Raw genomic sequence first — 26,274 nt, 5'->3', positions numbered from 1 at the left:
AAAGAGGCAGCTCCGGGAGGCTGGCCTTCCAGGCAGAGTTGTGAAGAAAAAGCCATATCCCAGACTGGCCAATAAAAAGAAAAGATTAAGATGGGCAAACAAACACAAATACTGGACAGAGGAAGATTGGAAAAATGTGTTATGGACAGACAAATCTAAGTTTGACGTGATTGGATCACAAAGAACATTTGTGAGATGCAGACCAAATGAAAAGATGCTGGAGGAGTGCTTGACACCATCTGATAAGCATGGTGGAGGCAATGTGATGGTCTGGGGGTGCTTTGGTGGTGGTAAAGTGGGAGATTTGTATAGGGTCAAAGGGATCTTGAAGAAAGGCTATCACTCCATTTTGTAATGCCATGCCATACCCGGTGGACCCTGTTTCCTATTTAAACTGATTGCACGTTTTAATTGGAAAAACTTTTGAACTGTAGTATACATCCTAAAGAAAAAAATATATCTAAAAAGCTGGACTCTAAAAATGTATACTCTAAGGCCTTAGCAGTTGCTCATTGCACAATGATTTACACATAATTATGTTAAATGCCCTATAAGGAACTAGACCTGTGCTATAGGGCTATACTAAATGGATACCCTGCAACTACCAAGGCTCACTGGCAGGATCGGGCAGTAATGATTTGAATCTACAGCCAATTTATCAGAGATTCCCAGAGAGAGAACACCTTTGTGGTGTTCCCAAGTCACAAATTCACAGAACTCATTTTCTTGTATATATACTCATTCTGCATATGCATTCATTAATATTTCTAAATCCACTAGGGAAATGTAGGGGGTTCGAGTACTTTTTTCTCCTGTTGCCATGATGAATCATCTTATCTGCGTTTCATTGATGAAGGCTTTTAACTCCTCGTGCACATGCTTTACTCAGGGTTAACTTTAGAGTTAATTGAGCTAATGGTTATCGCCTGTTCGGAAACTGAAAACTCTGAGTTTGACAGCTCAGAGTTAGTCAACGCAGAGTTCAGGTTTGAACTCAGAATTAGTTCAACCTTCTTTCTGAAACAGGGCCATAGTGGTATGCAGCACCTGTGTTTATTTGGTCTTGTGTTGCTGGTTATTGTGTTTTCCTTTAGGTTTTTAGCCAACTTTACTCTGCCAGTGTGAAGCATTTCCATATCCATGTCATGATGCAGCCTTCCCAAGCTGGGTCTGTTCCCCCTAGATCCCATAACAAATAACCAGGGGTAAGCATGTTACATTCAAGTCTTCACTTATGAAATACAAAATAAAGATGATCCTACTACACTGCTAAATCCAAATGAAATGTCTCTTAAAAATAGAAATACATTTTAAATAGAAATACATAGACTTAAACCCACTGCATCACCATAGGGATGGTATTGGCCAGGTGATGAGCGGTATATGGTTTTATCCAGATGTGACTTGGCACTCAGACCAAAGTGTTCAATCTTTGTTTAGTTAGACCAGAGAATCTTATTTCTAGTGGAGTGGGTCATTTGAATTTCTTTTGGGAAACTCCAAGCGGACCGTCATGTGCCTTTTACTGAGGAGTGGTTTCTGTCTGGACCCTCTGATGTTGGCCACTGTGTTTTTGGGGTCCTTCAATGCTGCAGATTTTGGTACCCTTCCCCAGATCTGTGCCTGAACACAATCCTGTCTTAGAGCTCTGCACTTCCTTTGACCTCATGATTAGGATAAGGACAATTCCTTCAACGTCATGGCTTAGTTTTTAATATGACTTGCAAAGTCTGGGACCTCATATAGACAGGAGTGTGCCTATCCAAATCATGTCCAATCAATTGAATTTACTACAGGTGGACTCAAGTCAACTTTTAGAAACCTCTCAAAGATGATCAATGGAAACAGGATGCACCTGTGCATACTTTTGAGTGTCTTATCAAAGTTTCTATCTACTTATGTAAATGTGATATTTCAGTTTTTCAGGGTTTTTTTTCTATTAATTTACGTTAAGTTCCTTGGTCATGATGGAGTGTTGTGTGGATTGATAAGGGATGAACATTTTAGAATACGATGGTGACATAAAAGGTGGAAGAAGTGCAGGGTTCTGGAGGCTTTCGTAATGCAGGGTACAGTAGCACAGTTATCAACACAGTTTGCCTCATGATGTAACTAAGTTCCAACGTTACGGCAACGTTAGCTGGATTCTTGATCACATAGCTAGGTGTAGCCAATCCTCTCCATACACATGGGTTCTGAGTTCATTATTCTACCTTGTGGACAAAATTAGAAACATGAACTCAGGCAGTGGGAATGCTTTTCCATCTTCGTTGCTTAAAAAGGAAAAAGTTTGATTGCGTTGGATCCCCTTTTGCTATGACCATAGGTGCTAACAAACAGGACATCAATGTAAATGACTCACACTATTAAAATGTTTTAACAACAGTAAAACAGTTACAAAGTGATCTGTGTAGTTAATCAGTGATCTGTTTTGTTGGACTGGTCTCAAACATATGAGCAAAAGTAAATTCCTTTGCTTGTTCTTTTTAAGAATTACTGCAAAGGATATGTGGGTGAATACTGGAAGGCTTCCAGATGGCCATACTGTGTTGATTACACTATTATTATTTTTTTATTCTTTACTTTGACTGTTTCCCCTTTTTGTGTGCTATTCTGTCTGTGTTCCTCTGAAAACTCAATATAAGTGTGAAAAAAAATATACTTTAATGCTTTTTGCATACATGATGAAGGTTTTTGAAGATGTTTTTCTTTTTTTCACTGTGTCCTTTAGTACATTGTGGCTAATTCATTTTCAGTTCCTCGTGGAACTCAATAGCTATTTAAAAAAAACATAAGCAGGTTCCTTTCTGTCCTACAGCTTAATGGAGAAAGGTGACTGTTTCTTTGGTTTGCCTGGGTTGTTTAATTAAACATCCATAGTATTCTTATTAACATGACCATACTAGAAGTGAGACACTGATCAGCCATAACATTATGACCGCCTTATGACAGCCAGTTCACCGCTTTTCCTTCCTTGGATCACTTATGATAGATACTGACCACTGCAGACCGGGAACACCCCACAAGGGCTGCAGTTTTGGAGATGCTCTGACCCAGTTGTCTAGCCATCACAATTTGGCCCTTGTCAAAGTTGCTCAGATCCTTACGCTTGCCCATTTTACAATCAACTTTGAGGACAGGATGTTCACTTGCTGCCTAATATATCCCACCCACTGACAGGTGCCATGATGGCAAGATTATCAGTGTTATTCACTTCACCTGTCAGTGGTCATAATGTTATGGCTGATCAGTGAATGTAATATCAGATAGTGAAATCTGTGCAATAAATACATAACTGAACAAATGTATGTTTTAGAGGACAGAGAAATAGTTAGTCATAATGTAATCCTTATATTTGAGTTGACATCGTGTAACTGTTTTTGATGTACTTAGTCAGTTCTTACTCCTGAGCAAATTGCCAGGCCTAAACGAGAGATACTTATGCAATGATTATATTTTAGTTCTTTATCTTTATATCATTTGTTAAAAAGTGTAGATTTTCCATCGCAATTTCGTTCTGATAATATGGAATATATTGAAATAAATTTAAACATGGGTGGGTGAATATTTTTCATACTCACTATAGCTGGGAGAATGGAAATTGCTCTGACATCATCCGAGTGTTCAGTTTCCCTAATAGTAATAATAGGACTTTATAGAGAGAGCAAATAGCCCGTGTAATGCTAAAGCGAAAACTGTTGAGTCAGAAGGCGAGGTCGCAGGATGTTTTCGTTTTGACAAAGACCTAGTAGGCTACACTACAAACACAGATGACTGGTCTTTTGCTTTGAATTATATTTTTATTTGTTACTTTATTTTAAGTATTTAAAACATACTGCAGTGAATCCACTTAACTACCCAAGACACCCCCACAGCCACTCCCCCATCTCAAAAGTCTTCCGCTCATCCCCACACCCCCCAAATCAGTCCATCCAGCCAACCCCACCCAACATAGCTAGTAAATGTACCAATGATCATCAAAGAAGCAAGAACAAAAGGACAAAAACTAAGAAAAACACAACAGATCCCAAATAGATACAAATTAATGCTACAAGTTTGTGTGTAATCTATGAGTAAACATTTTTCGGGTCTCTTTTTGGCTAGACTGTGCCACTGACATCCTCTGGCCAAACATTGTTATCCAACATGATGCTTAAAACCATTGCTGGGGCCATTTAATACATCTAATGGGGATTGCTGAAATAATTAAGATCACACTTTCTCAAAATATTTCAAGAATGTATGATGTCCAGTATGATGTCAATATGCTTATCGTCAGATCCGTCACAATGGACTGGGCGGTAGAGCCAGGTAGCTGAGTGGTAGAGCCAGGTAGCTGAGCGATGGTGCCAGGTAGCTGAGTGGTAGAGCCAGGTAGCTGAGCGGTAGAGCCAGGTAGCTGAGCGGTAGAGCCAGGTAGCTGAGCGGTAGAGCCAGGTAGCTGAGCGGTAGAGCCAGGTAGCTGAGCGGTAGAGCCAGGTAGCTGAGCGGTAGAGCCAGGTAGCTGAGCGGTAGAGCCAGGTAGCTGAGCGATGGTGCCAGGTAGCTGAGCGGTAGAGCCAGGTAGCTGAGCGGTAGAGCCAGGTAGCTGAGCGATGGTGCCAGGTAGCTGAGCGGTAGAGCCAGGTAGCTGAGCGGTAGAGCCAGGTAGCTGAGCGGTAGAGCCAGGTAGCTGAGCGATGGTGCCAGGTAGCTGAGCGGTAGAGCCAGGTAGCTGTTCAGTTTCTCTGATACCCAAACATGGCCTCAACTTGACCACAGATTGTCAGTTTAGCATTGTCTCAATGAATAGTTCAGCATTTGGCCAGCCATATGTGACATGCATGCACACTCACAAGCCAGCAAGAGTTTACAACAGAAGGATGAGCAATACTTACCCTTGTAGTATAGACTGAGCATGAACTGGAAGGTTAAGGCGACAAACTGGCTAGCTTAGGCTACCCTTCAGATGTTATGCTACTGTATGTATATTGCAATACGCCTGCAGTCTGTACTGAATTAGCCCTTTTTTAAATGAGGGTCTATCACACAGGGAAATGGTGCAAGGTAAAATGAGGAAGATAAAAGGGAGACCATCATTATTATTGACATGGGGACCTGTTTTAGATTTACCATTTCCTTCCTGTCTTTCAGTGTGGAATTAAACATAAGAGTCTAGTTCATGTTACTCAGCTTCTAATTCAGTTTAGAACAACAACTATACATGTTAGGACAAAACATTACCACAAGTCTTTTGATGATGTCAATAAAAGGTTTGTACCCTAAAATACACTGTTCAAACTACTTTCTGTATCTTGATCTGAGCCAGAGACATAATTATTTCCACAGTGAGAATGCCTATATTTTCAAACTTGGGTCTTGTTTGTTTAAACTTTTAGCTATGGTGGATATCCAGTCTACACACCATTCTGTAAACACTGAAATCAAGACAAATCACCTTTGATAAGATATAACAACAATATTTAAGTGTAAGGAAATTGTGTACACACTTTTATGCATACTTGTACACACTTTTATAAGGGGGGCAATAACTGTGTTCTGAATTAACGAATCACATTAAATATCAAGTACAAAATAACAAACTGGAGTGAATCCAATCAACCTTAAATAAAATCAGATGTTCTTGAAGGATTTCCTTGAAGGTTTCTCATTTACATACTGCAGAGATACAGTGCTTTCAAAAGTATTCACCCCCTTGGACATATCCAGATTTTGTGTTACAACATGAAATCAAAAGGGATTTAAATAGTTTTTGACATAGCAACACAAAGATCAAATGTCTGCAAATTGTTCTAAATTAATGACAAATATAAAACAGAAAACAATTATTTGCATAAGTATTCACCCCTTAAGTTGGAGACACTTTTGCAGCAATTAGATTCATGACTGATAAGTCTTTACCAGTTTTGCAAATCTTCCCATTCTTCTTTGCAAAACTACTCAATGGGACCTTTCATGCTGTAACACAATGAAATCTAGAAAAGTCCAAGGGGTTGAATACTTTTGATAGCCACTGTAACCATGGTCCACACGAAGCGAGCCAAAGATCTACTAGATCCAATTGCTGACAGCTACAGATCAGGAGAGAATATTTAAGCATTGCAAAGACATTACATGTATCACAGAACACTGTGAAGACCATCATTAATTTGAGGCTAGATGGCACCATCAGGAAATTTCTAAGATCAGGGCATCCCTCCAAAATGTGTTACATGGTAAGGACAAAACTAATAAGGTTTGGGGTAAAATAGCAAGATGGTAGCTATTTCTTACCAAAAGAGAACATCCGAGCTTGTATACATTTGCAAAAATACTTTTCAATTTGGGAATTCAATTTCCCAAAACCATGTGGGTAAATGTGTTTAATTATGTAATGAAACAAGAGTAGCACTGTTTGGCTGTATTTCCTGAAGATGTGTTTGGGGCAAACCCCAACACCTTATCAAAAGTATACAATGACGACTACCAATGGTGTCAACAGCATCATGCTATGGTGCTACTTCTCTTCAGCTGGGACAGGGTCAGGTGAGGGGACATTGTTCACTTAAACATTGTTGTTTACAAGATCTTATTACATTTGAAAAAAAAGAGGTTTGACCTGATTTGTCTTGATTTCAGATTTTACATAAACAAAAAGTGCATTTTGTATTTTGTAGTTTGTATACTTCTGATATCCACTGTACCTCTCCATCTGTCGTTTTCCCCATTATCTGTGTTGGCATGAGAGGTAAAGGCATAATATGGTTTACAGGAAGCCATATTGGAATATTGAGACCCTATGGTGTGTCAGCTCTAAAAGACCCACAACAAGAGGCAAATAAAAACACACACACATAAGTCAGATTGGAACAGTGAACATTTATCATAATTTACAATTACTTTTTTGGACATAAATAACTATGTAAACCAGTATGTAAACAGAGACAGTATTTAATTGTTTCTCCACTAGATTTAAAGCTGAAGATGAAAGGGACACTTTGGTCATACTTCAGGGACAGAGGATGAATACAGAGAGTGAGGAGAAAGAGGGAAAGGAGTGGATGGGGACTGATTTGCAATTGCATCCAGGTCACCTGCCCAGGGTCACAGTTGCTTTGGAGTTAAACCATAAGCAGTCTTAGTGCCACTGGTTGTGATCCTTTGCTCAGACTTCACATGCAAAAACCAATTGTAACTTACCACGTTGAAACTGTTTCAGAGTGGCTGATTTCAATAACCTGATGTGGTTAGCTAATACTTAAAATATCAATTCAGGCAATGTAAGATCTGTCATGTGTTAGCAATGTCTGAGCAGATGAACACTCCCTTTAGCAGTGTCCAATCATATTGAATAGTGGGAGTAAGCACCAGCGATAGAGTTTAAGGGGAGGGGCCAGTGCATAAGAAGGCCGAGGTGCTTTGGTCTGTGCCATTTACAAAAGAGAAGGTTACATTTTCTCAACCAAAAAACAAACTAATAAACAAAAACAACTAAAGAGCTAACACTTCATCATCGACTGTCTTTCTTCTTTTGAATTCTTTAACATCTCTTCTTTTTGATGTGTTTGAAACTAAAGCCAAGTGAACTTTGGTTAGTAGCCTCAATTAATTCCCTTGAGTACGTTCATCCTGTATTCTGGTAGGTACTGACAGTGTTTTAAAGATAGTTTTGGACGGTTGGGGGGGTACTCCTGGTCCCCAGTCTTTATGTGCTACAAATTGAGCAAACTTTGCTGCTCTTTGGACCATGTGGAGCTGCACTCCAGTTCATTTTGGTTTATTCTTCAAGTAGCAAAAGCAATAAATAGAAACACACCCGCCTTCAGCTTCCCTCTGAACATACAAACACACACTCACTCAAACATACACACAATCATATACATACTGAGGTAACTGTTGTTCAAATATACAAAAAAATGCCCTTTTTTGTTTAGTTTAAATTAAGTAAGCTCAGGACAGGCCTGGTCATGGGTAAGCTTGCAGAAAGGGACAGAAGGTTGAGCAAAGGCTTCTCATTCTAATCAACCATGTTGTGTGTTCACTGTTTTGCATATTCTCCATTTTGTGTTCACTGTTGGCAAAGCAAAGTTGTGACTGTTTACCCATTTTTACCTGCTATATTGTTTTAACAAAAAAGGAACAGAGGCTACCTCTACTTCTCAGAGGTCAGTCCCACAAAACATATACAGGCAAAAAGAAAATATCTACAAAGAAATGGCCACAGATAGAAGTCAAAACCAGAAAAACAGACAATTACAATGAATTACCCAGTCATTGTAAACAGCACTTCCACATATTGCTTTTCAAATACAACAAAAAAATTGCAGAATAAATTAAGGTTATATAATAAATTGAGCAAAAATAACATTTAAAAAAGAAACAAATGGTAACAACAAAAATAATTAGTTAATATTATAATAATGAAATCCAGGCTGATTGTCTTTTGTCCTAATTGTAGGACACAATGGAACCATTTAGTAGTCTGGGGACAGTGTCTTTTGAAGCCCTGAGTACAGAAGGTTGAAAACCGCATCTGCTATTCCCAACCTCATTGCTGACAACAACCAACCATCAAAAAGTTATTTACAGTCATTGCTCCTGGCAACCAAGTTTTTCGAGCCACACAGTCAGACTCAAACCCTTTAACCATGAGCTCAAGCATGTTCCTCTGACTCCTCTTTGACTGTAACATTGGAGGGAAGCAGGGGAAGTGGGCTGCTTCTGCGCAGCTTGATAACAGATGTCTTGTTGACGGAATCGTACAGGCTGTAACCTGTAGCCTGGGGCTCACCAGAGCCCCCCTTGTGGTGGTGGTGGTGGTAGCTGGAGGTCTTAAGGTCCATCTCCCTCCACAACATCCCCAGGACTTGCTTCTCCAGCACAGCCTCAACCTCGACCCCTCCCTGGAGCTGGTCCAACCTCTCAGCATGGTCGCTCATGTCAAAGCGCTCAATCTCCTCATTGATGCGCTGGAGCTCTTCCTGTGTGGAAGAGCTGGGGGTCGGGCCTCCTGAGGAGGTAACGGCAGTCAAGCAGTAGCCCTTGAGATGGAGCCGCAGGCTACACAGGTGAATGTAGTGGCGGTGACAGTGGGGGCACTTGTGCGGCCGCTCGCGGGAGTGAAGGCGCTTGTGCAGCTTAAGGTGGACGAACTGGGTGAACTTGGCAGGGCAGAGCTTGCACGAGTATGGCTTCTCACCGGAGTGCAGGCGCAAGTGGGTCTTCAGGTTGCTGGTGCTGCTGAAGCGCTTGTGGCACACCTGGCGAAATAAACACAAGAGCATGGTTAAAAGAGGAATTTCTTACATATACGCATCAACCAGCTAGCTAAATGCAGACTTTGCAGAAAACACATTGCTTCGCATTAAGGGTATGGAGAGAAAACAGTTCGGCGGTGGTCTTTACCGAGCACTCGTGGGGCTTCTCTCCAGTGTGAACCAGGAAGTGCTTCTGCAGGTGAGCCAGCTGGGTGAAGCCCTTACTGCACGTCGAACACTTAAAGGGCCGCTCACCACTGTGGACCCGTAAGTGCACCTACGCACGGGAAATAATAAATAAAGTTAGGTTCAATTAATGGAAACACAGAGCAGTCTGGAAGGAGTGATGGTAGCGGACGGGATGTCTCACCTTGAGGTTAGAAAGCTGCCCAAAGGTCTTGCTGCAGACATTACACTCATATTTGATCTTGCCGTTCTGCTTTTTCAGTGGATAAGGCAGGGTCTTGTAGCCCGTTGAGCCGCCACTGCGCTTCATTTTGCTCAGGTTGACAGCTTCGTCCTCCGGCCGGCCGCTGGCGCTGCTCAGCAGGGCTGATGTGGGCTTGGTGGGCACCCGCTCGCTAGGGGGCGCCGTGCCCGCTGTAGGGGAGCCACTGGTGGGCGCATGGGGCTGCCCGTGGGGGTGTGGGTGGGCGTGGCTAGGATAAGGGTGATGCGGGCTGGCCTTGTCCTTGAGGGAGGTGGCGGCTGAGAAGGCACTGGTGGGGGCGGGGAGGAGGAAGTCCCTGTGAGCGGAGACTGAGTGGTGGGTGGAGTCAGGCAGTAAGAACCTTCTCCCCGTCTCCCCAGGCAGCAGAGGCAGGTGGGGGAGCAGCAGGCTGTTGTAGCGAGGATACATCCCGGTGAACATGCTGCCCACAGCAGGCATGCCGCCCCCATGGAGTGGGTAGTGGTGGGGCAACAGGTAGGGTGAATAGTGGGAACCAGGGGGATAGAAGGGTGAGGAAAGGGAGGCAGCTGGGGGAGAGTAGCCTGGGAAAGGACCCAAAACTCGGGAGTAAATGGAAGACGGGGGTGTGGGTTGGGGACCTGCCGGGCTACCCTGGGGGCTGCTCTCTGGACTGCTCCTGGCAGAAGGACTCGGGGTTGCTGACGACTGGTTGCCTGGTGATCGGATTGCTGGGTAACCAAACTGCATGGTGCTGGTCTTAAGACTTAAGAACTCTTCAGTGAGATGAGGGTGGGGGCGGAGTGGGGGGTACAGGGCGCGGGGGTACAGGGGCCGGTCGGGGCTGTCAGCACAGCGGGGTCGTGTGGCCTGGGGCCGGCTGGGCTCCCGCTTGGTTGTGGGGCCCCTGAGAATGGAGGAGACGCTGTGTTCTCTCTTGACAGAGACATTGCTGCTACTGACACGCTCCTCACTGACGTGCTGCTTGGCTTCCAGCAGAGACTGCTCTGTAGAGAGAGAGAGAGAGGTCAGAGGTCAGACGCTGTTCTCCCTCCGACTCAAGACCACTTTTCCCTTTGAGTCTGTGTCAAAGGCAATTTGTGTGCACAGGAAGACATCTTATCTAAATGTCTTTAGCTTAGGAGAAGTGATGGTCTGTCAGAGAGTGCAGTGTGTGTGCACGCACAGAATAGTTAAGAACACGGTAACCCAGTGGTCCAATTAGGGAGACAGATTTGACGAACGATCATGGGGGGCTGAAAGACAGGAAGTGAGGCGTGACAGCTGCCTCTGGGCAGGGTGGGTGTGTGCAGGGGGCAGATAAAAATCAAGATAACATCAAAATGTGGGCAGGGCTGATTGAAAGTTTCCTCTCCAAAGTTTGGCCTCAACCTGCCCTCCTCTCCCAACTCTCCCCTCTTTGTCTCACACAGTCTTCCAACACGTAACAAAGCACACTTTGAGCCAACTTCAGACAAAGGCCTTTGTCAGACACGTTTGCTCATCTCCATCATTCCAGTGCACAGAGCCTGAAGAACCCCCTTGAATCACATTCCATTAACACAAAAAAACAGTTTCTATCCATAATCCTTAGTCTTCCTATCAGGCCTTTATGTTGAAGTAAAAACAACCATCCTTCCCATTTCCTATTGTTTCCAGGTTAAAAAGTTAACAGGCAGAGATTCCTCCTCACTCACACCTCCTGTCACCTCCACATGATGAAAGATGGGATTACTGCCAAGGCATCCAGGCTACCCACCCACACACACTTTAAAAGTGTCATGTCAGCTAGCACATCCTAACTTTCAGGATTTAAAGTGAACATCAATAATCCTGCCCATTTACTGACAACTGAACTTCAAACATGTGCGTGCGTGCGTGCGTGCATACATATTAGAATGTATATAAATACACACAAAGGATACTATTGAGACTATTCACACCTCTCTGGGGAACTATAAATGATGCCTCTAATTGTCTCACACTATCACACACACACACACACACACACACACACACACACACACACACACACACACACACACACACACACACACACACACACACACACACACACACACACAGTGTGTGTAAACAGAGGTTATCAGTGGCTCCTCTCCTCCCCCATATCCTCCCCCTCTGATATCACCACTCTCAGCCCTCCTCTTTCCACTCCTCTTTCAGAAAACAAACAAGGCGGCCATCTTGGAGATATCAATCTGTCAGCACGACTCCGCCGCCAGGAAGTTCAAATAGTCAATAGAGGAGCCGCTTTTCTTCCTCATCTTCCCTTCCTTCTCTCCACTTTTAAAATGCCAAATAAATTAGGAAGAGGGGCAAAAGAGCCATCAGCACTACACCACACACACACACACACACACACACTCGAGATTAAAAGATTGTGAGTGTGTTGGAATGAAAGGCCTCCGTGGTTATGTGAATGGACTTGCTTCCAAGAGAGAGGGTGTGAAAAGCAAAGTATGTGTTTGAAGAGACAATTAGAAAGGGCCATTCTAACAGGTGTATATATCGGTGTTGGCTGCTGTGAGGGAGCCTTGCTATGCCTGAACACCCACACATATTAATAATAAAAAAGAAATCCAGCCATACAGGCGTCAGAGGATAGAGTGGGAGAGGAGCTTCAGTTCAGTCATTTCAGACAAGTGTCTTCTGCTGATATGTCTGGTTCCACTATGACTGGCTGAGTGGAGAAAGACTTGGGACAAGAGATTTCATTCCCAGGTCAGCAGGGGCCCTGGGGTAGCAGGGTTTAATTACAGGGGCCAGAACCACACGGGAGCCCTGTCCCCGATCTCTCTCTGCCCCAGGGAATGCGCATGTCCCGGGGCATTGGAGTAACAGTGACTGGGTCTACTACATGAAGTGATATAACGCTGCATGGATTGCTCCCTCACTCCCTCCCCTTGTTTTCTACCATCTCATACAGTAGCCATTCATATTTGCATTTAGCAGGTTCACGTTATCTATATGACTACTGTGATAGCGGGCTGATCCCTATGGCTATTGAGACACAGGGTGGAGAGCATGTTGGGCAAGCTGTCATGTTGAAAGTGTGTTGTTAAGTGTGTAAGAAGGATGCATTACCACACCACCCCCCACCCCATACCACTGCATACAAACACTATGTAATTACACTGTCATTACAGCAGGGGTGACAGAGACACACACGACGATGGCGCTGACTGATGAAAGGCTCAGGGGCTGTGTGTGTGTGTGAGTGTGTGTGTGTGTGTGTTAATGACAGGCTGATGTTCAGAGAGGAAGGAGACACGTATCCACCGAGATATACGTTAAGCTGAACGAGAGAACTTCAGGGGCTCTCCCAGACACACAATCACCACACACACCAATACTGTGTAGGTAGGTGATAAATTCAAAAAAATGCAATAAAACCTCACACACACACACACACACACACACACACACACACACACACACACACACACACACACACACACACACACACACACACACACACACACACACACACACACACACACACACACACACACACACACACACACACACACACACACACACACACACACACACACACACACACACACACACACACACACACACACAACCCTATTCTGCTTTAGAATTGGAGTCCATATCACAACACAACCGAACCCTTTTCCTCCCGGGACAAGGTCCTACTACTATGTGATCAAATATTATCGTTCTATCATTTCTGTTCACACCGTTGTTGGTGGTAGAACATCTATGAGGTGATGTTGAACAGGATGAGACTTACTGAGTTTCTGCATCATGAGATCTCCATAGGACGGGTAGTGGAGACGGTGGGCGAATTCGGGGCAGTACCACACCAACAGCTCAGTGCCAGGGAGGATGGCCCGCACCGTGTAGAAGTAGATGTTCATGCCATTCTGGCACGCCGCCAGGTTCTGTTCCCCCGCTGAGTGGGCCGGGTTGACGTAGCGCATCCAGTTAGAGCGGTCCTCATCCAGGCCGTCCACAAAGTGGTGGAAGTTGCCCTCCGAGTAGATCTGAGGTGAAAGACGAGAAGGAAACAATTAGGGTGAAGAAAGTCTCGACTGTTTGAAAAGCTCCAGAGAAAGTGCTGAGTAAAGACCAAACGTGTCAAACAATAATAATTTTTTAGACGGTGTGAGTTAGTGTAATAATTAGAGATATAGATGGTGCATTTTTTAACTCTCCCTCTTCCCATCCCTCACCAAGTCACCACTCCTGATGAGACCGACAGACTAGGAGCAGGTCCTCTCCTCTCTTATACACGTCCACAAGAACGGAGTAGAAGAATCCTCTACGCCCACATGTCCATGATACTCATTCTGAATCCCTCCCCCTCTTTTCACTCTCTCTCCCCTATCTGATTCCGTGGCCATCAACATCGTGAACACAGAAAGACGACGGAGGTGCGTGATGATGTGTTTGGTTGTGGCTTGCCAAAGTATGACATGAATGGAACATGATTTTGGGCTGTTATTGAATCTAGGTGAGTGTGTGTAGTATTACTGTCACTTCCAGGAATGATGACATAGCACAATTCCTGTGTACAGTGTCAAATTGACACTATATCCTTCCACTGTTCCACGGCTGTTCTTACTGTACAAGGTGTCACTTACAGAGCTGACAACCACCGTCTTACCATACTAGCAGTCACTTACTGAGCTGACAACCGCAGTCTTACCATACCAGCAGTCACTTACTGAGCTGACAATCAGTCTTACCATACCAGCAGTCACTTACTGAGCTGACAATCAGTCTTACCATACCAGCAGTCACTTACTGAGCTGACAATCAGTCTTACCATACCAGCAGTCACTTACTGAGCTGACAATCAGTCTTATGTACAAAACAATTGTTTTATTTAGAAACATTATGCCGGATGTTAAAGATACTTAATTGAATTGTGTAAATGAGTGAAATTTGGCAACACTTTCCCAATCAATCCTTGCTGTGGCTACTGATGTCTAAAGACTTAGTGTGTATTGGAATGGAGTGAGTGATGACATTAGAAGTGCTTCCTGCTCCATGAACAGAATCAGGAAAAAAAGGTTGCAGTCGGGAGGCAACTTAAAACATCTGGCAGTGAAACGGCACCACTATGAAACACCACCACTATGAAACGACCCCGTGCCCAGCAACAGCGCCTGTTCAATGGAGATCCCGACGTCCGTTACCAGGTAAACAACAGTGAGTTTATACACCTTCCAGGTCAGTGGTCTGGCCAAATCGTTACACCTCATGGCGCAGCAAGACTTTAATTACTAGTGTAAATCGAAAACTGTATTTACATGTTATGTTAACGTTATTTAAATGAAATTGTGTACACAACAATTGATGTAGTCTAAATAGGCTTTTACTGAGCGAGCGGTCATTTACTGAGCAGACAACCACAGTCTTGCATAGTCATGTAATGCAGCACTTCAGTTTTGGTGTCTTTCTGAAATGTGTGTAGGAGCCGAACCCAAAGTCAGCTCCTACACAGCGACAGTCAGGCTTTACCTCGCAGATTTACAGTATCAGAATGAAAACAGGCTCTGAGGATGTATATGAGACGTGTGTGTTTAAAATCTGCACACTCACAGGATGTACCCCACACACATACGCAGTGGAGAGCCTCGGGCTCAGAATGACAAAGCCTGATTAGAGAAAACCCCTTTTCCTCTGTCTCCAACACACCAACACACTTCTTCAGAACAGAGACCCCAACTGCGACGTCACACAATAACTCAGTCAGTGGAACAGGAAATGACCCAGAGTTGTTTTTCTTCCTCTGCTTTTACTGAAATAGAGGCTCTCTATCGCTCCCTGTCTTTGTGCTGTCGTGTGTGCGCACGGTTGTGTGTGTGTGTGGGGGCGGGGGGGTGAGTGCAGGTGGAAAAGCCATTGAAAAGCCACTCACCCTCCAGAAGTATTTCCTGTTGGCGTCTCTGGGGACGCTGTCTGTAGTGTAGTTTTGGCCCACTAGGGGGCCAAAGCGTGTCCCTTTGGGGATGTACTCTCTGCTGGCCACTCCAATCACCTACAGGACAGAGATGAAAAAGACCATTAGTTGGAGTGTGTGTGTGTTCTGCAGTTAGATTATTTACATTATCACATCCTGCCAGGAGGTCACAGTCTTCACATGAAGACGACCGGAAGAACCCATCATGATCAGATCAACAAACAAGGCTGCCTGTGTGTGTGTCATGTTCAATGCCCTTAGAGAAATAACTGACTACCACAAAAAAAAAACGACTTTCTCTTCAAGTCACATATGCCGTGTCTTTTTTTAGGAGTGTGAACACCTCAGTCTCACTCAAAGTGCCGCTTTCTCGCTTCACCTGGTCACTCTTCCTTCCCTATTGACCACAGGGCCCCTCCTTCCACTGCTACACTAACCACTCTATTCCCTATCAAAACAAGTAATGACCCTTGGAGGAGAACCACATCCATGCTAAATATTAAAGTGCTTTGGTTCTTTTCAAGACAATTGACATTAAAGGAAGGACTCAAAGAAAGGGAAGCAAGTCTGCCTCAGAATGAGGGATTATCAAACCTAGACGTTCAGCTAATCTCCTAACCACTATAAACTGACAAGTATTCACCCCTCCCCCTGCAGGCACGTGACAGACACACACACACACACACACACTTCATGTATGTCCTACATAAACACCCCCGTCGAAAGGATTGGGAAATCCCCTATCCCATTTCCACCTCAGGGTCAGATCTATGGGAAGAACAGACCATGTCTCAAGATTAGGGGTCTTTGCGGGATAACTTATTAACTGACTTTACAATGCTCCCTTAATGACAAGTCAATATCCTTTGATCACCAGGCAATGTTACACTCCTTCACATCTGTCCATCTCTCCTCTCACTCTTACTGGTCGCTGTGAATGTGACAACTGTTGACTAACGTATCAGGTCATTACACACACGATAACAAACATTGATGAGGAATGATGAGAAAATCTATTCATTGAAACTAAATCATGTGGTCCTGATCAGGTTAAGAGTACTAAATGTAACATGCTCCCAACATAACCTCATGACCTAGCTTCACACTTATTCAATAGGCTTCACGGGTTCTACTGACGGGGTTCCTTTTGGGTTGTGTGAGTTCAAAAGTTTGAAAGAGGGATGGTGCCGTCTGGCTTGGTAAGGGACTGATTAGTGCACCCTCTAGGGGAAAGAAAGAGCCGTTGAGAAGGAGAACACAGAAAGACGGACACGGGGACACGTTGTTTCATGAGTGTCGATGAAGCCGTCAACAGCCTGGCTAACTATGATAAGACTTGGTGGATGGATGCGAGCTCGTCTCTCACCGCGGAGGTGCTGTGAAAACACGCATCTCACCCCAGAGTGTGTATTCCCCCCCAGACAGTGTTTACACACTGCTTCCACAACACGCGTGTCACCATCACGATGGTGGCAAAACTGTTCTTTCAGGAGACCCACTCCAACACTCTGGCTGGGGCGTGTCTTGTGGGATGACCCAGGAGTGAGTCACGTGTTTCCAGCCCTGTCTGTGAATGCAGTATGTCCCCCTACCTCTGTGGAGCCAGCCGGGTGTTTGAAGGTCAGGTTCCGTGGCAGCGACGCTTCGGCTCTTGTTAAACCCTCGCTCTCTGTCCCCGCCTCCCGAGGCGTATCCTTGACGATGTACGTACACTTCTCCTCAAACTCTGCCTCCGTCCACCTCATCATGTCCGCCTCCTCCATGTTAGGGTCCCTGTTGGTGGCCATTTTGGATCCCATGTCCATCTGGGTTTCTGTATCCTGTTTGGTGTGATCGTGCTCCATGGTGTGGGCCCCCTCAGTAGTCAACATGGCCGAGCTATGAGAGGAAGCCTGAGAGAGAACAAAACGGGGGAAAGGGAATGAGGGTCCATTATTATCCCGTGTGAGTCAGTGAGTGGTGAGTTCCTCTGAGACTGGCTGACTAAGCAGAAAGCCTCTCTGCTCTCTGTGGGAACCAGAACCCAACAACCTCCAGGCCAGACCAGGTCCCATCACCACTATGCTATACTGAAAGATACAGGAAAAATCACCTTTCATTAACTCTCTTCAGAAAAGGAACTCTGACACATTGTATTTCTGGAATCCAGACGGAAAATAACAGACGAATTGTGACTGCAGAATATATGTGCCAATTATCTAAACTGACCAGGCTAGGGTCTCAGGGCAAGACAGATTGATCAATGAATGAGAAGGCTGAGAGGGAATAACCAATGCAGCCAAGCTGTGTGTCCATATCGAGGGCCATGTAGCTGGCATGGGGTCAGAAGGTCAGAGCCAGGCTACCCCTATTTTACCTCACCTCCCTGTATCTTTCTCCCTCTTATCCTCTCTCCATTCCTATCCAGCCCGTAAAAATCTGACTTTTAAGCCTCCTGTTTTTCCTTATGCCGCTTTTCTCTTTCCCCAGGGTGGAAAACGAGTCAAACAGGGGAAGGTGGAGGAAGGAAGTTCTGTCTGCGTCTGAATGGAGCTAAAATTGGAAGCAGAGTGGCAAGGCACCGGAACTGGCAAATCATCCCAAGTGTTCGTGGGATGGCGGAGGCAGCACCAAACGTTTCCATTTGGGAGCCACTGCAGAACACACACCTCACACATTCCCCCTCACAACAACATCAGTGAACACACTAGTTTACAATAGCATCAGTTTAGTATCCGATTAAATGGTCATTCCAATCAAAGATTGTTACATTTCCGAACCGATAAGATACAAATGAATTAAACTGCAACATAAACATATCTCCCTCCCATTCAGACAAAAATAGCCATGAGCACAAACCAATACAAATCTATTCACCCATCCAGGAATTAACTATAGCCAACCATTTCCTAAAACACTACCGTTACTGTACTGTGGTTCCAGAAAATACACAACTACAAATCGTACATGCTTTCCCATAACTAAATCAAATAGTCCTACAAACAATATTTAAAATACCTGAAATGATTCCATACAGAAATGTTCAGTACTACAAATTAGCACATATTGTTTCAATGTCAAGAAGATAATTTTAAACAAAGATTTTGATTTCATTCAGTGGACATTGATTTCATACATTTTATTCAAAGGGATATTTTTTTTTTATACCTAACAGAAGTCAAAGTGTGTTCCTTCTAAGGAAGACATCTTGATTTGACAGCTGTGCAAAAATCATACTGAAACTGAGAACCTGGTCAAAAGCAAATGATTTCGTGAACTCACACACCTCTGTTGAATTATTAAATGAACGCTACAAAAAGAAAATCCTTTGAAAACACAAGCTCAATTTTAAGCAAACTACGACCAATTCCAATTTGGGAATTATTATAATAATCATAACTATATAACCATTAAAACGATTCCAGGTCAACACATTGCAAGACATTCAGAAATGTAAACACTAAAGCTGAAAGCCAACTATACTTTCACAATACTCACAATGATTGCATGTATGTATTCTGTTATACTGAATATATTAAAAGTTTATCAAACAATTCATATTGGTCAGACAAACCATCAGAAAATTTAAATTTACTTACATGAAGTCATGAAATAGTTATTCATATTTGTAGTCACTTAGTACGCAAATTAGTACGCATCTTAAAAAGTAATTTAAAACAAAAACTAACATTTATGAAAAAAGAAATTCCAAATTGAAATGATGAATTAAAAAAACAATTAAAAAGAGTTTTCCAAGTCCATTTCTATTTAGAGTAGCTAACGGAACAGTGGAGTACAACTCACCAAGAAGCTTTGGTCCCAGCCACACATAGGGCCGACTGATCTATCCCCTGGGCGTATGTGTGTATATGCAGGACAGGTGCAGTTCCCCCTGTCCCCCTCCGCTCAAAGCGCTACTTCAGAGTGAGAGTGCTGTGTGAGTGAGTGAGCGTCTGCTCCAGTGAGTGCCTTCTGTTTAACTGACTGCCCCTCAACAAGAGATGGTGATTCATTCATAGTCCCTCCCGCCCCCTCTTCAAAGACCGCCCACTACCCTAAGGAACCTGGTCGCGCATGGCTTACTCAAGGTAACACGCACACTCAGAACTTAGCTTTGTGAAAAAGCCTCAGGAAGCAGTCAATGTTGTCACCTGAGACATACGTTTGTTCTGCTCCACACACTAAAAATTTATTACAAAAATAAGCTTAAAAATGTTATATGGTTGCCAGTCAAAAAAGATTTTGACCAATATATTACTATGCAACATGGGGTTCTGTGGGCCAGTGTGCATCTTATACATGGGCTGTGTTTATGCGTTGTTCTTCCTGGGGAAGGAGGACATCCTGTGAAAGTGACTCAATGTCCCTGTTTACCCAGCATAGAGCCATGGACTGACGTTCATCTTGTGCACGCATGCACGCACACGCAGACACACACACACACACACACGCAGACACACACACACACACGCAGACACACACGCAGACACACACGCAGACACACACGCCTCTAGAGGGCGACAGTGAACTGACCTCAAGCTCAGTGACTCCAAACGTTCTTTCACCTTTTCTTTTTCAGTGAGACATAAAAGAACTTAACACTGTTGGTCTTTTGGTTTCTCCAGCCTCTCCCTCTCGATCCTTCTCTCTTCACTTCTGTGGCCTGTTTATCAGACCCCAAAGCAAAGCAGGAACTATGTAGTGGGATTCCTGGAACATGTAAATCCCCTGCTTCTATTCTGTCCCTCCCTCTCGATTGACAGCAGTCTTGAGCGGGGTGGAGTGGAGCAAAGAATGATAATGAAGAAGAACAAACAAGAGGGAGCGGAGGAGGGAAAGAAAGACAGGACCTCCCTCTCTTCATCTTCCCCCTGTCCCACTAGTGACAGAGCTGACCACATCACTAGCTGCCTACTCCTTCCTGCCAACTGACAACTCGCCGGCCTCCAGGACACGAGTACTTGCTCACGCACACACACACGATCTGTACCACAGCTGGTGTACATGTTTGCTGCTGAGCATGAACGCACGCACGCACGCACGCAAAGATTTGAACTAAACATCTTATAAAAGAACAAGTTGTCCCCTTTTTAAGTCACATGTGGTTCATCCTACCCGCCGGCTGGCTGGGAACGATCTGGGCCAGACACAGACACACACCCCTGTCATCATCGCCAGCCCCCCCCCCACCCCCCCCCCCCCATCCAGGAACCTCCAGTCTCTGTCTTGTAAAGGAAGGAGGGGGCTGAAGCTGGGGGGTTAGGAGGGGTCCCTCTGCTCTGAAATCAAATTCAAATGGCTCTTTTTGTTTATGCGCCGGCCGAGGAGGGTATTTAATGTGGCCGGCATGCCTGGAGGAGAGAGGGAGGTGAGGGTGGGTGGGAGGGAGGGAGGGAGAAAGAGGGCCACACAAAGGAGAGCACAGGGACCTCCTGTGTCTGTTAGTTTTACAGAGGGCTCCTATCAGGGCTAACAGTAACACACATACCATTGCAGCAAGCACATTTGAATGCAGGGATAATGGGGAGAGAAAGACAGGAGAGAAAGGTGGTGAGGACAAAGGAGGACAAGATGAGGGCGAAGAATGAGATGGCGAGGCTACAGGTGACATTAGCACCCATTAAAAATGATTGGTTTCCTAGGTGACAAGAGGCCAAAAGTTAACTTCCTCTTAAGCCTTCCAACACAATCTGTTGAAGTTTATCAGAGTTTCACTGATTTAGTCCCCTGTGTTTTGTCACAATATGTTAATTTGATCTACAGGCCATTTGATGCCCCTCACAAGATCATAGCAAGAAGATTGGTATTGGCCATTTCCTGTAGTTTGGATGTGTGTCTGCAAGGGTGGGCAACACTTTGCACCAAATGAAGTTTGTATCCGGTTGGACAGTGTGTGTGTGTGTGTGTGGGGGGGGGGGGGGGGGGGGTGGGGGGGGGTTCATGTTTGTGCGCGGGCGTGTGTAGGAGGCAAGCAAGCAGGGATTTCGGGTATTGTTCTGGAAAGAGTTAATCCCTCAGTGGAGAAGCCATTAGGGGGAATTAGAGAAGTTAGACCCAGACATGATCCCGTTTGGGCTGCGAGACCTCGGTGTGTGTACATTACACGTGGCTTGTGTCAGGTCTGGGGGGGGGGGGGGGTTGCAGTTGGTCTCCTAATCTTGCCAATTCACCACCGGTACGCTGGACACTTGTCAGAGGGGGTGGTGTGTTTGTGTGTTATGATCAATACCAGCACCAGACAGTCACTCCCCCTAACCCTGAGGAAGAGCTAATCAGTCAATTGGGGATACCACTGATTACATTGTACTTTTCATTAAGAGGCAAGTGGAGGCAAGTAGCATTGAGACAAGGACAGTGGGGAGTGGGTGTGAGCCAATCACACGTTTCAACCGTGCGGACATCCATTCCAGATACAAGCACTATCTCAAAATGTCAAATAATGCAATTACTTTCTGTAATCAATAGACCCCCAACAAGTCTAACACTCCAAATTGAAATCCTAATATAGCATTTGTTTAATCTACAGAATAGGAGGACAATAAGACATGACTGACCAGGTCTTGTTGGCCCAAGAGGGAATCGTCTGTGTGTGTGTGTGTGTGTGTGTGTGTGTGTGAGAGAGAAAGAGAGAGAGCGAGAGATACCCTGGAGAAAAACGGCCTCTCACTGTAGGCAAAATTAAACGTTCAACTCCCATAGCACTATTACTTGAAAAGAACAAACACCTGCTATAATCTTCGCGGACTTTTTCCGACAGAATAAATAAGCAATGATCTCACTATCTGCAAGTAACCGTTAAGCCTACCGGAGTTTAAAGTTAATTCACAGTTCGAAATGTGTCTTAGTCGTACTAAAATCAGATTCACGCCTCGAAATTGTGCCACTGCGCGTGCACGACATTACGCAATATACTTGTGATAACAAACCATTCCTAGGTCGATGCGTCATCGGTATAGCCTGGGCTACCTAGGATATTAGTCAGTGGAAATCACAATAGATGTCATAGTTGTTATGTGTGTAGTTTGTTTAAGATAGTACACAGACATAATAGACTTACAGCGCGCGTGTAAAATTTTCTCATGCCTGTGACAGCAAGCAAGGAGTTGCGCAGCGGGTGCCCAACTGTTTTAACTGTGCAGTTCTCGGTCTAGCACATTTGCCAATTTAGCAAACGCTATGATGTTAAGATTAAATAAAAACATTAACCAGCATCATCTTTGCCAGGTGAGGCTTTTTCTTTATAAAATAATATCATTTCTTGGCGAGTCATAATTCACAATTAATGCATTGGTTATAGGCTACACAGAACACTTGCGTATTATTGCCTACCCTAATAATGCAATCACCTTATATACACAGTAGCAATATAGAGGTAAATCCCCCAGTCATTAAACTCCTTATTAAATTCCAGTATTGCCACAATATTCTGAGGGTTTAATCCGTAGGCGTATCGAGTTGCATCAAAAGGAAAGAGATACATAAATAATTTCATTTTGACAAACAAGTGCTAACATTTCTACAAAATGAAATAGAAATATTCTGATAGTTTAGGTGAATCGTTATATATAAAAGAAAGTAAACTGCGTACAATAAATCAAGACACGACGTTTCTTTTGTCCGACACGTACACAACAAAATTACAACATGCAAAGAGCCTCAACAGGTAGGCAATTCCTAAAATAAATGTGGCGGCTATAGAGAATGTTGGACGCTCAGTCTTAATTTGGGACTAAAACAATATTAAACAATGTAACAAATAAATATATTTGAAGTTGTTTATTGAACGCGAATGACTGCTACAGCCACGCCAGCGGAGTGCTCGCTCACCTGTCCGCACTTCCATGAGTTGAGTTCCCGCAGCCGCCGCACGCTGGATGATGTCCGGAGGCCAAATCAAATTCCCAAACTCAGACTAAGCTACGTCCGATCGTTTCACTGTGTAGTCCGAGTATGTTGTACTCTGAAATTATCGAAGTGACTCTGTTGTCTACACAGTTTTCATGCACAAAGTAGCCTAGCCTACCCCTCCTTTCAGCCCCCAAGTCAGCTCCACCCAAAACAGTAATTAGGATTAAGACGAGCAATCAACAAAACAAACTCTATTGCAGCCAGCGCTTTCGATAACACTGATGGAGCAATTGTTTGTTAAAGTAGCATCTCTCTGTTCCAACATTTGAGGTGTGTTTTAACGAAATTAACATGTCCGTTTAGGATCGGCCTAATGTCGAAAAGGTTTTAATCAACTTCACCCATCTGTACCCACTGAAGACTGTTAAAAGTTAACAGACTTGCAATTTAATCGATAGTCCATTTCCTCATCTCAGTAATGTCTTTGAAATCGGCATATTCTAACAATTAAACACAAATGAAAGTAAATGTAGTATAGGAAAACTTTGGGTCAAAATCAATATTCCACATTCAATGTTTAGATGAAACGAAATAAATTAGAAAATGTGACATAATTAGCCTAAATTGTCAGGCAAAGGCTTATTGTAAGCTACCCTCCATGAGGTAATTATTTGGTCAGCTCCAAAATAATCTTGGTAGGTCTACATTATATCAGGCCTAGAATTCGTTTTTATTTCATTTTTACGAATTGCAGTGAAACATTATTAGATGTTTTTTTTTTTTTTTTTTTAAACCTGTTTAATAAAAAATGATTTCATCTATTTATAAATACGAATTTACTTTGAAAAAATACAATTCGTGGTTTAGGGCATCTTGCTGTTTTTGATGTGAATTTGAAATTGGTATCTGTGTGTTTCACTCAACTATATTGTATACTTTATTTTAGGTCAGGAGAATGATATTGTTGCTTACTAAGGTGGGTATGCTTTAATATTGTTTATAACATTTTCATGATAATAAATGTCCCATTGTTTACATTTTTCTGGGGCAAAATATACTTGAAAATGGGAAGTAATAAATTCAGTCTTTGAATTCATGTTTGAGTAAACTGGCAGTGTGAGGACCTGTTGAGCTCTGCCTGAGCCACCAGAGCCCTATGCCATATGATATGAGTGTCTGTGGTACTACAGTCTTTCTGTATCCATTCTCCCCCTCATCCTCTTTCCCTCCATCCATCCCCTCTTCCTCCATCATCTCCTTTTCCTCATACCTCTTTTTATCCTCTGCCCTCCTCCTCTTTCTCCATTCATCCTGTCATCCTCATCCATCCATCTCTCTCTTTTTATCCATCTGGAAATAGAGTATATGCTGAGGGGGCTGGTTGTAGTGGCACACTTCCGCTGTGCCCAGAAGTCTCAGATCTTTACACGAAACAGACATACTTACACACTCTTCCTGTCTCCAACACACATAGACACACAGTAATACAGGCCTCTCCTCATCAAAGCTGTGGAAGTGTGTGTGGGACGATGGATTTGATGGGGTGGGGGGAGTTAGAACCACCCACTCCTTGTGTCCTGCCCCTATGAGTCTCCATATTACATCCTCCATTATGTCCCGCCCACTTTCTCTCACAGCTGGGACTAATCAGTGCTTTCTCTTTGCTCTCTACAGTTTACCTCCTCTTAACCCCGCCCCCCTCCCCCACCATGCACACACACACACACACACACATATATATATATATATATATATATATATATATATATATATATATGCACACACACACAGCAGGATTGAGGGAAGCCCTTTTCTTTATCGCAAGTTGGCGCTGAGCTGTGAATGTGTGTACGTGTGTGTGTGTTCTCCATTCTCGTCCGGGGGAAATATTTGGCTTGGCAGGCAGCCAGAGAGGCAAAGTTAAGCCAAGCTCGGATTCATCCACAGCTCAGCCACGCGCCACGGCTCTCTGGGTCTTTACGTTTGTCTGATATTGGCTTTTCAACATTATTTGCGTGTTTGCTCATCTCTGCGTACCTACCTGTATGTGTGACAACACTCTGACAGAGCTGCATGATGTTGTTTTGTTACATAGCATATTTGACTCTCTGTCCTTCAGTTTCTCTCTTTCCCTCTTTTTTGTCTTCCTCTTCTTGTTCTCAAAAACCTATGACCTTGCCTAAACAGAGAAATAAAGATGTTGTGAGCATTGTGTGTGGATATGAGTGTAAATATGGGAAAATATAACAGCAATAAAGTAATTTCCCTTTCCAGTGCCAGAAGCTTAGTGAGTTTGTATCACACTGTGCTGCCATGTCCTCCTCTGAGACTGTGAACTGATCAAAGATTAGCGATCAGTTAAGAAAAGCCACTGAGCATTGCTGCTATCAGATCACACCAAAATCATGTATGAATTAGATACGTTTTATTTTGTGGCTATGGTTTCCATTGGTGTTTTAAAACTAGTAGTAGGTGCAGTACACATTAACTTCTATAGTTCTTAGGTCTTAAAGGTATTTGCACTATGTTCTTTCTGTCCATTATGATTATAGAACCACTCATTTCCTTGCCATTCTGTTTGCGGGATACCTACATTATGTCTACTCGAATCATATAGAGATACACCTTTATACTATTTTTATATGATGTATACAGATTTACTTTCAGCAATTAATGTCTCCATATCTTGAATGTCTTTATTTTTTAAGGTGTTTATATCTTTTCTCCATATCTTTAATATCTCCATGTCATAAATATCATCATATCTTTAATGTCTCTGTATCTTTACTATCTCATTATCTTTATGTTGCAATATCTTTAATGTTTCAAAATCTTTAATGTCTCAA

The 26,274-nt window shown here is 43.6% G+C and overlaps 1 protein-coding gene across 3 annotated transcripts; it reads right to left on the bottom strand.

Moving 5' to 3' along the window:
* Positions 1 to 8,155: 8,155 nt before the first annotated feature.
* On the bottom strand, positions 8,156 to 24,970 carry prdm1a (PR domain containing 1a, with ZNF domain). Of its 3 annotated transcripts, none has more exons than XM_010885309.4 (7): positions 24,699 to 24,970; positions 17,194 to 17,493; positions 15,560 to 15,679; positions 13,424 to 13,676; positions 9,607 to 10,652; positions 9,385 to 9,513; positions 8,156 to 9,239 (listed from the first exon to the last, which is right to left on the bottom strand). In XM_010885309.4, the coding sequence occupies exons 2-7, from the start codon at positions 17,470 to 17,472 to the stop codon at positions 8,634 to 8,636; spliced, it is 2,433 nt and encodes an 810-aa protein (XP_010883611.2). In that variant the 5' UTR covers positions 17,473 to 17,493; positions 24,699 to 24,970; the 3' UTR covers positions 8,156 to 8,633. The 3 variants fall into 3 exon arrangements, with proteins under 3 accessions (XP_010883611.2, XP_010883608.2, XP_010883607.2); XM_010885306.4 differs by lacking the exon at positions 24,699 to 24,970 and adding an exon at positions 23,408 to 23,817; XM_010885305.5 differs by lacking the exon at positions 24,699 to 24,970 and adding an exon at positions 19,385 to 19,566.
* Between the last annotated feature and the right edge of the window lie 1,304 nt (positions 24,971 to 26,274).

Source organism: Esox lucius, chromosome 20 (assembly GCF_011004845.1).
Source record: "Esox lucius isolate fEsoLuc1 chromosome 20, fEsoLuc1.pri, whole genome shotgun sequence".
NCBI lineage: Eukaryota > Metazoa > Chordata > Actinopteri > Esociformes > Esocidae > Esox > Esox lucius.
This window is presented reverse-complemented; position numbering and strand designations above follow the sequence as displayed.

What these genes read in the sequence shown, in the direction of transcription:
- prdm1a (XM_010885305.5), bottom strand. Translation starts at nt 19,411, where the DNA reads ATGTGTGGCTGGGACCAAAGCTTCTTG. An exon ending in ACCCGGCTGGCTCCACAGAG is followed by an intron (nt 15,680 to 17,193) that starts GTAGGGGGACAT and finishes TCTGTCCTGTAG; the next exon opens with GTGATTGGAGTGGCCAGCAG. An exon ending in GGCAGCTTTCTAACCTCAAG is followed by an intron (nt 9,514 to 9,606) that starts GTGAGACATCCC and finishes TCCCGTGCGTAG; the next exon opens with GTGCACTTACGGGTCCACAG.